This window comes from Zingiber officinale, chromosome 6B, assembly GCF_018446385.1.
Source record: "Zingiber officinale cultivar Zhangliang chromosome 6B, Zo_v1.1, whole genome shotgun sequence".
Classification (NCBI taxonomy): Eukaryota; Viridiplantae; Streptophyta; class Magnoliopsida; order Zingiberales; family Zingiberaceae; genus Zingiber; species Zingiber officinale.
Genome location: NC_055996.1, coordinates 106,775,972 through 106,793,498, shown reverse-complemented (window position 1 = coordinate 106,793,498; position 17,527 = coordinate 106,775,972). Strand labels below are relative to the sequence as shown.

Genomic DNA, 17,527 nt, shown 5'->3' with positions numbered 1-17,527 from the left:
TGACATACTTTTTAGGTCGCACGCATCAGTGTGGATTAGGTCAAGTGGTTCTTTATTTTTTCCAATATGTTGAAAGGATGACCTTGTCATTTTCGCTTCAACACAAATCTCACACTTGTGTTTTGAGTGAAGGTGGAATGCAGGTATGCTTTGTATGTTTATTAATCCACGCAACACATCGTAGTTAACATGTCTTAGTCTAATATATCACAAACACGAAGACTCAAGCATATAAGTGGAAGAGCTTTCATTTTTATTTATCTTGGGCCTAATAACTATTACATTGAGCTTGAATAACCCATCAGATACATAGGTCATTCCTACAAACATTCCATTCTTAGACAATACAACTCTATCCAACTCAAAAATAATACGAAAGTCATGCTTGCTTAACAGTGATCCGGATATTAGATTCTTCCGAATCTCCGAAACATACAACACATTTTTCAGATTAAGGTCCTTGCCCGAGGTCATCTTCAGCACCACCTTTCCTTAGCCCATGATGTCCGAGGTTGTCGAGTTCCCCATGAACAGTTTGTCTTCAGTGATTTCTTCAAAGTTGTGGAGCAGCTCCTTATTGCAGCAGACACACCATTGCAGCGGGTTTGAACCGATCATGTTCAACTCAGAGACCACAACGCAGAGATCGTCCATTTCTGGTCGCTCGTTCAGGTTGATCTCCTGCTTCTTCTTTGGCTTCCTGCACTCCGAAGATTTATGACCCACTCGGTCACAGTTAAAGCACTTCCCAGAGAACTTCTTTTTGTCGATACCTCCTCTGGGTCTCATCTTGGAAGACTTAGGGTTCTTTCGTTTCGAGCTTTGACCGTTCTCGACCACGTTGGCTTTCACAATAGCCTGAGAGAACAATTTTCTTTCTGAACTTTTGTTGTCTTCTTCGATGCGAAGTCGAACAATGAGTTCCTCCACATTCATCTCTTTCCGCTTATGCTTTAGGTAGTTCTTAAAGTCCTTCCAATCGGGAGGCAGCTTCTCAATGATAGCAGTCACCTGGAAGGTTTCACTCAAAACCATCTCTTCTGAGTGGATCTCGTGCAATATCACCCGAAGCTCTTGGACTTGGCTGATCATCGTCTTGGAGTCAATTATCTTGTAGTCCAGGAATCAGCCCACGATGAACTTCTTGGTCCTTGCATCCTCCGTCTTGTACTTCTTGTCCAGGGACTCCCACAGCTCCTTAGTCGTTCTCTTCATGCTATACACAACGTATAACGAGTCGGCAAGGCAGTTGAGGATGTTGTTTCGGCAAAGGAACTGAGAATGAGTCCATGCCTCTACTGCACTGATGGTCTGCGCATTAGCATTCTCAGCACGCTTGGGAGGGTCCTCGGTCAAGAACCGAGTTAGATTGAGCGTGGTCAGGAAGAAGAGCATATTCTGCTGCCACCTCTTGAAGTTCAGTCCACTGAACTTTTCTGGCTTTTCCTCGTGGTTAATTGACACAGTTCCAATCAGGGCGGAGGGGGCCTGCACGTGTTAAGTCTGTTGCACCTCAACATTTCGTTCTGTGGCTATTTCAACAGAATCAGGTATGTTTTAAGATTGTTGGAAAAATAATATGTTGTCGGAGATTTTTGAGGGTTTAGTTGAATTTAAATATACAAACTTAAATTCAACTTATCTGTTGATATGACCTGAACTGATAATCTCAGGCTGTCAGCAGGAGCTGATGTCTGCCAAGTGCTGACCGCCGAGTGCCGAGCGCCGAGTGCCGAGCGCCGAATGTCGACTGTCGAGTGTCGACTACCGAGTGCCGACTGTCGAGTGTCGACTGTCGACCGCCGACCGCCGACCGCCGACCGCCGAGTGCCGAGTGCCGAGTGCCAACAGTCGAGTGTCGATTGTCGAGTGCTGACTGCCGGTGTCGACTGCCGAGTGTCGACCGTCGAGTGTCACCTGTCGAGTTCCGACTGTCGAGTGCCAATCATCGAAAGCTGACCGCTGAGTGCCAACCGTTGAGGCTTAAGACCGATCAAGTGAGGAGATCAACCGACTGGAGATCGATTGAGTGAAGCTTTAAGTCCACTGAGTGAAGAGGCCGACCGAAGAGGCCAACCGAATTACTGGGCGAGCGAGTTGCTGCCAACTGGCTTTGGGACGGTGAGCGATTCAAATAAAGGGCCAAGCGAACCGACCCGGAAGGATCTTGACTCTTCTCCATCGCCCCCAACCCACCAGCCTCCGTCCCCGTCGATCCCTCGAGGGAGTTGATCGCCGACACCTCCGGACATGCCTGCGGTGTTGGTCGATGTCCGGTCTCCTGCCGCTTCTTCCTCCCCTTTTGATCGCGTGCGTCCCCTTTCGACAAACCCTACTCCAGGCGAGTTCCCTACTTCCTTCGCTAGCCGCATCACTCCCTATCCGGGCCCGTCTGGCGTCTCGGATCGGAGTGACATAGGGCAAAATTTTGATTTAGGCGGAAGGTTTACTTCCCCAACACCTCCTGTTTCTTCTATCCCATCCCAGCTGGCTACGTCTTCCAGTGAGCCGTCGCAGGCTGCTGGGCTTTCCAAACCTAGGCTCGCGAAGTTGAAGAAGCATGCTGGTGCAAACAGGGCGAGGGCACGTGTGACAGTGAATCCTGATTGTCGTTCGGGGTGCAACTCATTCCACTCTCGGCCAGTGAGCGCGGAGTTGGATACATCGAAGGGGAATCAGGTCGGTGAAGCTCATGGGCTTCAAGAGAAGCTTGATGGATGGAATCCATTCAAGTCCGACACAGGGTTAACGACTTCGGAGGGTTCCGTTTCAGATGATCCTCAGTCGGCAAAGGTTGAGAGTGCTGGTTTTGTAATGAACGATGTGGGTGCTTTTGTATTTGGAGGCATTGCAAAAAAAGACCCTAGTTTTGGACGGAGCACTGGGAAAAAATTCCCCAAGTCCGACAAAAAAAGATATCCCTCTCATAAGAGTGTGAAACATGTAAGGCCTGCCAATGCGTTGGTTGGAGGTCAAAATATTGTTTCAGAACTTACCTCTTCAAAGAATCTGAATGGGCAGACTGAGGTGAATACAGAGCTAGACGATGAGAGAGCTAAGTTTAACGTGGAAAATACTTACGGCCATAATCATGATAGCGCTCAAAGTTACTTCACTTGTACTTCTGTGGATACACTGCCGCAGGTGGCAAATTATTCAACTGTAAAAGATGAGTTGGGAAGCAGAAATGAAGAGCCGGGCAATCCAGCAATTGCATTTGTGTTTGGTGACAGAAGTAAGAAAACTGCATCAGTTGAGATGTTAGCATCAGACGTTCACTCTCCAAATACTCATTCTAAGTTCACATTTCGAGCATGCAAGCAGGATAATAGTTTGCACAAGGATGATATTCATTCATCTGAAACAGATAACTGCTGTAGGCTCAAGGAAACAGCTAAACCTTTTGATCTGTCATCATCAGCCCAGATACATTCTCCTGCAACCGGATTTAGTTTTACTGGTGGATATGAAGAGCTAAAATCATCACAGACGAAATTTAAGGGTCCTGTACAAGTTAATTTTGGGTTGTCAAAGGAGAGTCTGTTTACTAGACCCTCAGAACATAGGGCATTCAATGTGAAGAAAGGAAGAGCTAAAACTGGAAGAAATACACGGAGAGACAAATTTAAACAATCCCTTCTACTTCACAAAAACTTTTCTCAGGCATCTGCTCCTGCAGAAAAACTTTCTGAAACTATCGAACAATTATCTCCTGCTGGTTGGTCACCAATGGACTATTCTCCTTACCATGAGGGTTTGGTGGTTGATCAAGATTTTAGGGAAATTTCTGTGACATCTAATGATGAGTCACATCATATTATTTCAAATTGTGAAACTATTTTTGAAGAAGAAGAATGTATTCCTGTAGAGCCTGTAGAGCGAACAAGAGAAGAATCAATTCCTGCACCACTTCATTTGGATGCAATTGATGATAGTGTAACACTTGGGAAAGTAGAAAATAATGGCTCTAGGCATGATCCTCTGAGGAATCTTGTTGCTGGATCTTCCGTCAGATGCAAGCAAAGTAAAGGACTTAATAGAGAAACTTATGTCTTTGCATCTAAAGATGCAAAAGCAGAAGCAGACACAAATCCATGTAGTCCAGACAGCGAGCCACAAGATACTGTGAGCGAAAAGTTATCTACACTTAGCTCCAGCTTAAAGGGTTCCACTTGCTCTGATTTTACTTTTGTCTCTTTACCTTTTGACCAAGGGTCATTACCAGTGTCAAAACATGTACATAGAATGAAAAGTAGGAAGAAAGGTTCAAAGACTCTAAACAATTCAACCAGAAATCACAATGTTTCAGCTCCCTTTTTAGAGAATGCACTTCCTGTTCATGCTGCCAGTTCTGGTCAGCCGCTTGCTGGACAAGATCAAAGAGACATTCCCTCTGTAACCCTAGGCGGAGATGATGTCAGACAAGTGACAGAGAGAAATTTGGAAGAGGGAAACAATCTGAAGCCCAAAGTTGCTGCTAGTGTTGAAGAGCAGGAAGCTTGTGACCTGTGGCGTCAGAGGTATTTCTCCTTTTCTTCTTATCTTTACAGTCACTAGTGTCACTTGTATATTTTATTGTTGGAGGTAGATTCTAAAGATAATCTCATATACTTGTTGCAGTCATCAGTCTTATCTTTGGCACTTTGTAATATATTTACTTGATCTGCATTAGGGGCAATCGAGCCTATTCAAACGGGGATATGTCAAAAGCTGAGGAGTTTTATACTCGAGGGTTGAATTCCATCCATACCAACAAAGTTCGCAGGAGTGGAAACAGGGCTTTGATGCTTTGCTACAGCAATCGTGCAGCTGCACGAATGTCTCTTGGAAGAATGAAAGCCGCACTTTCTGACTGCATGATGGCGGTTGCAATTGATTCTAGCTTTATCAAGGCCCAACTTAGGGCTGCAAAGTATGATCCCTGATTTCTTTTGGCACAAATCATTATGACATATATGTTCTTAGGTTTAAATATGAACTTCTAAATGCGGACATCTTATTTCATTTTGTTGTTGATTTTGGTCATGTTGGACAGCCAGTAGTCAAATGGCTAGATTATAAATATTGATGATACAGAAGACAGCTTATTGAGATATGAAGAATGAACCTACCCGCATGACAAACGTGTTTGGTTATCTATTGTTTACACATTCTAGAACTTTGAACCAGATTTACTATACTTTTCTATTATGTTATCAAATAATGGTAAAACTGATCCAACAGAAGCACAATATTCTTATTCCTTTTTTTTCAAAATTAGTTGCATTTTATCGTCTTGTGATATTTTATCAGTTTATAAATAGTGCATCTTTTATCTGTCAATCATTATATTCAATCTTTTAGTCCTAACGTGCAAGTTGCAACCTTCATTTACCCCTAGAGATACTCTGTCTCCACACAATCCAGTGGAGCAAAATTGTTTTTCCACCAAGAAAAATTATATGAAGCTCTCTTCTAATTCTATCCACCCATGAATATGGTAATTAGCCAATTATAGTTCATGGATGAAGCATCCAGTGTATTAAGTCCTAAATCAAGATTTTTGTAGGCTAGTTCTTATGATGAGTGGCATAAAAAGACTTGGGGGAGTATATGTAAGTTTTCTGTGGCAGTTTGACTTCTGAAAAAACTGATCTCCACTGCAGTTTATTTTTGTCTTTATTTTCCATTTTCCTGTTTATTGAAATCAAAAAGAGTAAACGCAATTTAAATTTGTTGCAGTTGTCTTCTTTCATTGGGAGAAGTTGAAGATGCTGCTAAATTATTCAAGAGGTGCTTGGAACAAGAAGATAATAATATATTAGATCAGAAAATCTTGAATGAAGCTTCTGATGGTTTACGGAAGACTCAGGTGGATATTATTTTGTTTCTGATACAACTTTTAACATTTCACTTCATTGATAGGTGTTGTCTTTGGACAGAAGTCAAAACAGTCTATCGGTGATAGATTTCTTCCTATCTAATAGTCTGTTTATTTGTAAACATTGAAAGTGTGCTATCACCTTGTGCCTGCAATTTTTGTTGCTTGTAACATGATAAAATCTCCATAAACACCAATTCCTTAAAGTATTCATTGGGACTTCTCTGGCATCTCTAGTTATCATCTAATTTAGCAGTGCGAATGATAAGTTCTATTTGCTAATTGGTTTTGTTAGAAAGTTGGAACTCTAGTTTGAAATTGAAAGGTGATGCCTCATCTCCTATTGTTTTGTCTCTGTATATGAATAGAAAAGTGGGAATCTTTCTTAGTTAAATACTGTTGACTGCTTAGTAGATGACATGGATCCGTTGTTCAATGCAATTCATATGGCATGGTGTTGAATATGATTTATTCTGCAACTAATATTTCTCCTGTTGGCAAAAATGGTTTGGATGTTTATAAAGATAACCTGAATCTTATTGCCTGATACAAAATGCTAGACTGGCAAACAATACATTTCATTGTCATTCAGTTTTATTTGGACCTGAATGATTTCTTTTATTCAGAGGAGTTTCTTTAGCAGACGGGAAGCAATCTTAACATTTCAGCAAATATATCAAGTCACTGTTTTTGACAAGTGACTAGATGGTTTACTCTTGCTATTTGTCAACATTGTCGTCATAGAATTTTTTTAATAATTCACATCAATAATAAGTTTCAATCAATGACTACCAGACACACTATTGCCCCTCTTTCTTTGTATACCTAGAATAAAATAAGTTCTAGTCAAAGAAAATAGTGTTTTTGTTATTCATTCATAAGATTTCAGTTCATTTATATAAGAGATTCAAAATCCTTTCTTATTATATCATCTACAGGTTCTAATCTCTTAAATCTGTGAAATATTCTACGATCCCTGATATTTTGTTTATTGGAACAGAAGGTTGCTGGTTATATAATTCAATCAGATGGACATATATTGAAAAGATCATCTGTGGAAGCATCAAGGGCATTGCAATTGATATGCGAGGCCCTACTGATATGCCCGTATTGTGACAGACTGATGGCAAGAAAAGCAGAAGCTCTTCTAATGGTTTGTCTTACCGTCTTTCATTCTCTCTCTGTCTCTCTCTCTCTGAAAAAATGTTCAGATATGTGTATCAGAAATGGAAGACTTCCTTACCATATCCTTTTTAAAGTCTATAGCATGACATTTTTCACCATTTTCTTGTGACTAAAATGTTGTTCTGGACATGGCAGCTGCGGAATTATGAAGAATTAATCCAATTCTGTGAACAGACAATTGACATGGCTGAAAACATTCAAAATAATGCTGTGAAGCTCTGGCGCTGGCGTCTTATGTCCAAGTCTTATTTCTATTTAGGGAAGCTTGAAGAGGCATTTGTGTTTCTAAAGAAGCATGCAGATGCAATATCTATATTGGACAAGTATTACTAAAATCTCATCCTCTCATTAATCATCATAATAATACATTTTAAACCAGTCTAATATTTCTCTTGATAATTTCCCAGGAATGATAATGACTCTACTGAGTCTTTGGCCTCATTATTTGATGCCATAAGTGAGCTCTTACGTCTTAAGGTAACTTTATGGCTACATTGTTTAGCAGTTAAACAATTGAACAATGTTTTAACTTCGGAATCATTTCAAGCCACTTGGGTAACTTTAAGGAGATGTAGTTTGATTGACAAAGAAAAAATAAGTTGTCTTAAACTTATGTATAACTTGTTAATATTTTATTAAACAAGCAATATATTTATATATTTATTTATTTTGGTCAGGTATCCTGCTATGTTGCATTAGTTGATAAAAATCATGTCCAAGAAAAAGAAATATATCTGTCCCAATCGGCAAACAATAATTCATTATGGAGTCTGTTTACCTTTTTAATTGTTCGCTTGTATATTTTTGTTAAGTTCTTTGTGGCATGGCTCAGAGAGTAAAGTCATTTCCTCACTGTAGTCCTGCATGGTTAGGCAAGACCCTCTCAGCTATGTTTAAGCATCAAGGGGTTCCCCACCTAAGCACCTTCATCTTTGGAGTTGGATTGGGCATCCTTGTGTGTTTTTATTTTACATGGTATTAAAACGAGTCATTTACCCTTGATGTTGGGATTAGGGAGCATAAGAGAGTTAAGTATCACCTCCGCCCTTTAGTTCTGCAGTGTGGTCCTATTGGCGGTACTACTTTGATATCAATGGACTCCTCACTCGTGAGTCATTTATTGGATTGTGCTTTCTTGTTTTTTTTTCTCTACAATGGAACAAATTGTCTATGAACAATCAGCAAATTTGATTTTTCCCCCCTACCACTAAAAAATTGTGTTGTATTTGACATTTTATTTATTGTTCTGGAATTCACACATTTGGAGAACTTTTTCATTTCAGGCTGCTGGCAACGAAGCTTTTCAAGCAGGAAAACATCAGGAGGCAGTAGAACATTATTCTTCTGCTTTAGCATGCAATAGTGAATCACATCCTTTTACAGCAATTTGCTTCTCTAATCGTGCTGCAGCCTATCAAGCACTAGGCCAAATAACAGATGCCATTGCAGATTGTAGTATAGCAATAGCACTTGATCCTAGTTATCCAAAGGTTGGTTGTTTATTGATTTTAGAGACAATCTTAATAATCTTGAAATCTTTTAGTATTACTGTATTAATATTGAATTTGACTTAAATTTTGGATTGACTAGCTCTTGTATCTTATCTGTTACTTATGTGGGACTGTATCTGTGTTATCTGGATACTACAGGCTTTTTGCTTTGGCCTTGTATGAACTGTGAACTCTAAATATATTTTTGCAACTTTTTGGTTATGGTGAAATTGTCTCTGCTATTATTTTCTCTAGGAATCAAGATAAACAACTCCTCATTGATGCCAATAATTTTACTAATATAACTTCTCTCTTCCAATTAGATTTTAACTGAATTTGAGTGGGACTTAATTGAAGCTCTTACCTTGCAAGGAATTTCTTTTCTATTTGACTGGACCTTTAATACTCACCTTATCCGAGTGTCTCTTCCTGTTATTGTCATTGGTTGGTAATTGTTGATCATAATATTTATGTTCATTTTTTACTGATAAATGAACTCCATTTGACTGGAACCTAATTGATTATGTTTAACAAAACAATTATTTAAGGAAATGATTAATTTTACGAACTGAAAATCAGGTATAGACTATACTTATTAAATTAATAATGAATGCAAATGAATGAGTTTCAGATTTTTAACACTGTTGATTCAGCTTTATGTAATATGCAGTATGTTCTGTAGCAGTTGCAGTTTCTTTCTCCAGGAATTATTGTTTCTTTGTTTTATTTACTGTTCTCTAACATTGTAGGCAATATCTCGGAGAGCTACCTTGCACGAGATGATTAGAGATTATGCTCAAGCAGCTAATGATCTCAGAAGGCTTGTCTCTCTTTTGGAAAAGCAAGTTAAGGATAACAATAATCGAGATGAAGTCTCAAGAAGAATTAGTTGCTATGCTGATGTAAATGGTGCCCGTTTGCGGCTTCGCAGTGTGGAAGAGGAGGCCAAAAAGGAGACAACTCTCAATTTGTACATGATATTGTAAGTGCTTGATTTAACCAGCTTATAGCTGGTTAATGTTTTGTGTATTACCGTTCTGAATCTGGTATCCACTTTTTAGGTTGATTTTAATAGCAAATACAAATCGTTAACTTGATTTCCTGCCATTTTTAAATGATACATCCGTGTCTCAAAAGTGCACAACATGAATTTAAATATGTAATATCAAGGATGTGAAACACTTAGAACCAATATACAAGTACTTAGTTGCCCAAACATGATAATTGAGTCATTAACTTGCTGGGTTTGTCCACTTACTGGAAATGTGTAAGCTTAGAGTTGTTTACTCATATAAAGTGTATGAAGTATGAACCCCTTGATTATCCCACAACTCAATGTTGGACTAGAGTGTTACAATCTCTCCTATAAGGGTCAAAGTCTTCATTCTGGAGTAAATGTTGGAATTCTAATCTTCTAGATACTCAAATCATAATCTCTCTTTCACTTGATAAGCTTTACAAGTTATCATTTTATATCTGCAAACTTCAAACCTGTGCGGTATATTGTACGAGGAGTTAAGACAGAAGATTATGTTAAGTCCTTTGAATATTATCGCCAACTGCACATTTTGAAGATATCTGTTGAAGATTGTCATCAACTATAGTCCAAGTTTCAGTTCATTTGTGAATGAATCTAAAGCATATCATTTAACTTCTCAATTGTTGCAGTGGTATTGTGTCTCCATCAGACTCCTCCAGTGTGTTTACTTTTTTTTTTCTCTGGCTATAAAATTTCTTATATTTTAAGCATATAGTCCCGATGACTATTAGTAATAGGTTATTCCTCTCTCTCTCTCTCTCTCTCTCTCTACATTTGCCCTCTCAATTTTCAGATTAAACCAAAATTTGTTTAATCTCCATCATGTCTCCGGTTGTAGTGCCTGCGGACAAGGTGAATGATTCAAAAACTGGGCGTCCAAAATCAAATTATGTAAAAGTGATTTATAGTTCCAACTTGGGACAGTTTGTTCATTGCACAACAAGAATAATATATGTTTCCCTCGTATCTCTTTGGAAATGGACTTTTAAGCATCATTTTTTAAAAATTCTCTTTTTTACATCCATTTTGAGATATTAAATTTTTTAAGTTGCTTACTAGTTCTGATCCTTTTAAAATTCTCTTTCTTACAATTTCATTTCTATGTCTATGATTTAGGGGGCTCGAACTATCTAGCTCTTCGGCTGACATAAAGAAATCTTATCGAAAAGCTGCTCTGAGGCACCACCCAGACAAGGCCGGGCAGTTTATAACAAGGACTGAGAATTTTGATGATGATTCATGGAAACAGATGGCTATTGAAGTACAAAAGGATGCTGACAGGTTGTTCAAGATGATAGGAGAGGCGTACTCTGTTCTTTCAGACCCCGCCAAGGTATGCAATTTCTCTTACTTAGCTACTGCAATTCATATAGTCATCTAGAGAATAAACAATTCCTTTTTCATAAAGAAAGTTTGGGCAACAAAAATCCTTGTTAAATTTCCTTGGATGTTAAATTGGAGTTGATGACAATTGTACAACCTGCCATGTGGCACTAAATTAGGCGTGTTACAATAGTGGTTAAAAGAAGAATTAAGAATTTATCGAAAATTTGAGCATTTGAGAATACATTCATATTTTTTCCTTTATTGTTATGCCTCTTTTGGTAAATTAGTAATTGAGTCAATAGCTGCTAGTCATTGGAGTTAACTGCAAGATGAGGAACATGTACTATATGGTCTTGATGATACTAGGGCTAGTTTCAATTGCCAAGTCTAAGACAATTATATTTTACCCTAGTTTCATTCTCAACTACCTATTAATTGATGATACCTACTAAAAACTCATTCTTATTTAGTAATACCAAATAAAACTCAACCTTAAATTAAGTGAAGTTTTTGAACGTGGTTCGGTCATGTTAGTATCAAGTTAGTCTAGCATCTGTAATATTTTCATGCATCTTCTATTGGATTGTTGATTTTCTCTCATTCTTTTATTGAGATATTGTCATTTTGCCTTTTGAGGTGCACCTACTTTTTCAAAATATCTTTTGGAATTATAAAATCGTCAAAGTACTCAAACTCGTCGTTTCACCTCCTAATCATTAACAAAATTAATTCAGCTAACAGAATATTGACGGTGGCAGGTATGCCATGTCCGTGCCACTTTACTTACCAGTAATATTACAAGTAATATTGTTAATGGTTAGGAGGTGAAATGGCAAGAGTTGAACACTGAAGTATTTTGACAATTATGAAACTCTAAGGCTAGAAGATGGTAAATTCTGGGGTGAAATGAAATTTTCCATTTTATACTTTATTCAATCAAGCAGATCTCATCAAAGCCTTACTTTCGAATGGACAATAATGTGGTGGGTTGGTTCAGTAGGAAAGGATGACATATATTCTTATTGATTATTGTATTCTCAGATCCTTGTCCAATTTTAGTAATTCTGATAATTTTATATTCAAGATGGATTTGTCCTCAAAGCATGTTTTGCCTCTTGTGACAGCGTTTAATTTATGATGATGAAGAGGCAACAAGGAGCATGGTGAGAAAAGGCTGCAGTGCGAGACAAACAAGTAAACCTCACGAGAGTTACAACAATCCTTATGATACGAAAAGCAGTCCGTATGAGCGGAGAGAATATGGCCGTACACGTCACAGGTGGACAGACTCACCTCACTACTACAAGTAAATTCATTCATCGAATGTTTCCTACACCCAAATACATGGAATCCAGTCAAGAATCCATCAAGCAGTGCAGCAGATATGCCCTTGGCTGGGCGTCCGAAGCTGTATCCAACGGACATTCCATTGACATGGAAAAGAATTTCCACCTTGTGCTGCCATAGTCAGCACTTTTCATTCCCAGCTTCAGCCTATTTTTGCCAATTTCATTTGGTGGCTCTGTGATAGTTAGAGTGCTACAAGAAGATGACTAGACAGTATTTTTATCAATCATAACATTGTATTTTTTTTTTAAAGTACATTCCCAAAATGTGGGAAACTTTTTTAAGAGATTTATTTATTCTCTAGATCTCATGAATCTTCATTAAATGTTTTCCAAGTCCATCTTCAAAGAATAAAATGGCAGTCGTTGGTGGATTATGTATGTTAAGCTCCCGTAGCACACTTGATTGTAAGATTGAATTGGTTAGAGACGTTGATTTAGTGATTTTGGGAATTGGTTAAAAGCTATTAAAGTTTTATGGTGGAGATTATTTTGGACCATTTGACTGGTTAAAATTAAGGAATAATTTGTAAAATGCCTTTGAGATTTAATGTGTTTTTTAAAATGATTTTATAGTTTCATTAATGATAAAATGCTTTTTTAGTTTTTTATTCGATTATTAAAATTATATATTTTTTCTATTAATGTGTGAGTAATGTAGGTGGTTCATTGATATATTTTAGTTTCATTGATATCATTTTTTTTTCTTTGAATCTTCTATTGGTTCATTCATCGATACGCTCTTTTGTGTACATTTATGATTTTGATGCCACTAATTATTTCTTCGCACTTTTTCATTGACTTTCTCTTCTTGCAACCGTGCAAAGGATAATGCAATTTTTACGGTGTGAGGATAATACATCTTTCACTTTTTTGTGGATGCTAAGATGAAGTCCTTCAATAACAGTATTTAATAATTTTTGTTCTAACCAATCACGAGTTTAATTAAAGAGTTGAAGAAAGCGATTATCATATTCAGCTACCGTTATGATTTGTTGACTATTAGATAATTCCTTATTACATTACCATACTTTTGAGGTGTGAAACGAGTAAGAAGACTATCGACAAATTCTCCCCATATTAATGATCTATGGTATGACACAAATAATTAATACCAATGGGGAGTCTCTCCATCTAAATACAAAGAAACTATTTCCATCTTAGAATCATTTGATGTGTTGTGTAGGAGAAAATACCTTTCTACTTTAGAAATAAAATTGATAGGATCTCTACTTCGCTAACAAGGGAGGAATTCATCCTCATAGAATCTCCAATTTGTCATAATATGAAAAACATTGCTGAAACCTCAAGAGCATTATCAGGGGCGCAACCATGATCTAAATTTACCTGGAATTGACTCTCAAAGTTTTACTCTTCGATTCTACTTAGAAACAAACTTATTAATTATTATATCATTATTGATTTTTTCAACGAACTTCTGTTCACTTAGATGACCATAGAATTTATTAAAAACTCTTCTTCCATCTTATTATGAATAGCTATTTCAACAAGTTTCATAGCTAAAAATGCTCATGTCAAACTAGAAGAGTCAAAATAAGACGAATTAACTTGCCAATTAAATAAATATATTAGATTTAATATGTAAGTAAATGATATAATTATAATATATGAACTATAACAAATAAGAAAAATAGTAGTTGACTAGTAGAAATAATATAAGCAGGGATATTAATAGTAGTTGACTTGTAGAGATAATATCAAAAGAAAATAAACTTGTGGTGATGGTCGCCAGATATCGCATGCTATTGAGAGAAGCGATGTGACGGTTGTACTTGTCGAGTCACTGTCGGACGCCTATACCGGACATGAATATGAAATATCAAGTGAAGAATAACGTAAAGATCTTCAAGAAATATAGAGATTACACCGTTGAGAAAGGAGGTCGAAGGAAATCCATTTCAAAGATGAACGGATCTACTCAAACCTAGTGAAGGAAAAGGATAAAAAGGATCGAAACCAGAATCTTTCGCACCTGCGGCTCTGCGGCTGCGAGGAGGAACAAGCAAGGTGGTAGCACCAGTTGCTCTTGCGGCATGAGGCAAAAACATCGTGTGAGTGGTACTGATAAAGTGCTGAAATTTTTTTGTTTAATTAAAGTTCAAGTGTGACATGTGACAAAAAGGTGATTCACTCGCCCTCGCCCTCGCCAACCCGTCCCTAGGTCAACATGGAGAAGGTAAATCATGGGTGACTATTAGCCATTAATGCAAGTGGCCAAGGCATGAGGGAGGGCATGCTCAAAGGCTCGAGTTTCGATCCTAAGACTTCATGTGATAATACCTCATATCTCAATTACCGTATCGCCCCGAGGGGACTGTTTAAAGTTCAAGCAAAATGGCTGTTATGCTTTGGAACTTTAATTAAACCAATTCAAATAGGAAAAAGTTGGTGGAACTTTAATAGGGAAAAAAGTTAAAAGAAAATTAATATGATGGCAGGGCTATAATTTTTTTAAAAAAATTTTATTCCTTTTTAAATGGGTGAGGCTAGAGCCCACCCTATCCCAAGGGTGGCTCTGCCCATGAGCATGGTAATAAAAATGGGGATAGGATGATCATTTCGAGAGATCAACCTCCAATAATAATAAAATGAAATTGATTAATCAAAGAAATTATTTATCTTCTCAAAGGTTATATAGCGTCTCTTTAAATAAGCATGTCAAAGTACATGATACGATGATAAAGGTGGACCCCCCTAGAACAAATCAAATTAAGAAAAAACGGCTGAGGTGGTGGTCAAAGTCAAGAAGAAGTCAAAGATATTAACAATATTAGTGATTTATTCAAGCTGGTCGTAGGGTTGGTCCGACGTGAGTGTCTGCCCAGGCCTCTCGCTTGGATAGACCTCCTATCTTGACTCAGGTATCGAGTAGCATGACTAATTGCCTCAGTCGAGCAGGGAGGATGGTCGATCAACCATTCTTCCCAACGAGTAGACAAGTTTCGCCTGGCTTACCGCCTATCCGATCTGATCTAATGGCCGATCAGACACATGATTTCGCAATAAAATGAAGGGTCGAGTGAAGAACGAACAGCTAACCGCATTCCGTAAGGCCGAGCTGGCGATCCACCGGCTGAGTGGCAGCCGGTCGGCTCTATGTGGGCCCTATGGGCCCACAGTACCGTACTCTTTTAGAAGTTTGTGCTGTCGATAATAGAGAATGTCCTGTGAGCAAATCATACTTTAGAAGCTTCTAGCCTGTCACATCATAGAGATTTGTGTGCTCGCTTAAGAAAAGGTGTCAAAGCCACTTTTAGACTTACTTGTCTTTTCTTAGGAATAGGGATGTAAATGAACCAAACAGTTCGCGAGCTATTCGGAACTCGATTCGGTAAAATGCTCGTTCGAGTTCGTTCGTTCAGCTTATTGAGCCAAGCTCGAGCTCGATTTCGATTTTGAGCTCAACAGTTTTATTGAGCCGAGCTCAAGCTTAAGGATATTTAGCTTGTGAGCTCACAAATATGTTATTTATAGGCTCATGAGCTTGGACTCGAGCTCGGCTCGTTTAAAGGGTCGAGCTCAGCTCGTTTAAAGGGTCGAGCTCGGTTCGTTTAAAGGACTTGAGAACATATTCGTTTATAGGCTCATTAATTCAGGTTCAAACTTGAGCTCGACTTGTTTAAAGAGCTCGAGAACATGTTCGTTTATAAGCTCATGAACTCAGGCTCAAGCTCGGCTCGATTAAAGGGCTGGCGAATATGTTCAATTATGTGTTGAGCTTGGAAGTTTAATGTAGTAGTTTGGGATGCTCAATGATGTGTTGAGTTTATATTATTTTAGTCGTTAGGTTTGTTGAATATTTATTCAAATGAGTTTTCAAGCTTGCTTAACAAGCCTGCAAAATAAGTCTTAAAACGAGCCCAAAAATGAGCTCTATTACAAGCCCGAAAATGAGCTTGAGCTCGCTTAACTAGTTAGACTCGTTAACTATGATAATTGAGCTAATAACGAGTCAAACTCGAATTGTTCGCGAGCTTAATAATTCCAAAACAATCCAAGCTCGAGCCTTGTGATATTTAATTCGAGCTCGAGCCGAGCTCGAGCCCGAATATAATTTAAACGAGTCGAGCTCAAACTTAATACTGTTCGGCTCAGTTCGGCTCGTTTACATCCCTACATAGGAAGGCTTTGGAAAACATGCACATATTTTGGGATGCACACACAGACACTACAATAACACTATAAAAGGGGGTCTTCACATGTAGGCAGAGGTATGCGATGCTTCATTATTCTACACGCTTTCTGCTACTGCTGCTCCTATTATTTTCTTCTCCTGAACTGAGTACTGATCGGAGTGTCGGAAGGCCAACGCTGAAGACCCCCTTCCCTGTCCCAGTACTAATGCTCCTTGTGTTATAGGACAGCACAATGTCTTCATCTAATTAATAGCAGAGTCATATTCATAGTTAATCATCTTTTCAACTTTTGGATAGAATCAATATCATTTTAAGAGAAAAAATCTAATAACTTATGTAAGGGAAAATTAAATATAAACTTATCATAAGTCTATTAAATATCAATTCTGATTTGATAGGGTGATAATTTGAAAGGAATCGACCTCTAATAATAATCAAGTGAAATTAATTAATCAAAGAAATTACTTGTCTTCTCAAAGGTTACATATTGTCAAAATCTAAGTAAAAAAAGATAAAAATCTAATAACTTATCTAAAGAAAAATTAAAAATCAACTTATCCCAAACACAGAATAAATAAGCGGATAATGTTTTGAACGGTTTATTTGAATAAGGTATCAATTCCGATTTTTTTTCTTTATCATATACAACATGTTAGGTAGTCTTTTGAGGAGCTATTCATGAATCATGATAGTTTTCTATGGTGTATTGCATGTTGACTACAGTCTATAGGTTGTCATTGTCTGGTGTTAGGTGCTGGTTTTTATGTGGTTGTCTTACATTAATCATGTGGTTTTATTCCTGGTTAGTTAATGTGGAATAAACTTTTGCAAGACGTTAGGGTGTGAACCTTGGGCATGCATGTCATTCGGAGATAAAACATTTAGATAGATAGATAGATAAAGTATGAATGTGAGTGAGTGTGTGTTATTTGTGTCCTCTTTTTGTTTTGTAATTAATAACTTGGCACATATAATATAATTATTGCACTTAGAAGCATCTAGCATCTTCAATAAGGGTGCTGACTTTCAGAAAAATTATTGTTTCATCCATTGGATTTGAAGAAAATGATAAAATTAATTGTTTAAGTTAAATTATTCCGGTAAACTACTTTTTCTAGTATAAA

The 17,527-nt window shown here is 37.8% G+C and overlaps 1 protein-coding gene across 2 annotated transcripts; it reads left to right on the top strand.

Moving 5' to 3' along the window:
• The first annotated feature begins 2,104 nt into the window (after positions 1-2,104).
• LOC121988743 lies at positions 2,105-12,672 on the top strand. Of its 2 annotated transcripts, none has more exons than XM_042542343.1 (10): positions 2,105-4,520; positions 4,673-4,912; positions 5,722-5,851; positions 6,864-7,013; positions 7,181-7,368; positions 7,453-7,522; positions 8,329-8,535; positions 9,285-9,517; positions 10,691-10,907; positions 12,025-12,672. In XM_042542343.1, the coding sequence occupies exons 1-10, from the start codon at positions 2,251-2,253 to the stop codon at positions 12,208-12,210; spliced, it is 3,891 nt and encodes a 1,296-aa protein (XP_042398277.1). In that variant the 5' UTR covers positions 2,105-2,250; the 3' UTR covers positions 12,211-12,672. The 2 variants fall into 2 exon arrangements, with proteins under 2 accessions (XP_042398277.1, XP_042398275.1); XM_042542341.1 differs by having other exon boundaries at positions 2,106-4,520; positions 6,861-7,013.
• Positions 12,673-17,527: the final 4,855 nt, after the last annotated feature.

Bases quoted from the DNA above. Each gene is read 5' to 3' on its own strand.
- LOC121988743 (XM_042542341.1), top strand. From the start codon at position 2,251: ATGCCTGCGGTGTTGGTCGATGTCCGGTCTCCTGCCGCTTCTTCCTCC. The intron at 4,521-4,672 runs GTATTTCTCCTT...GATCTGCATTAG, and splicing joins TGTGACCTGTGGCGTCAGAG to GGGCAATCGAGCCTATTCAA. The intron at 7,369-7,452 runs GTATTACTAAAA...ATAATTTCCCAG, and splicing joins GCAATATCTATATTGGACAA to GAATGATAATGACTCTACTG.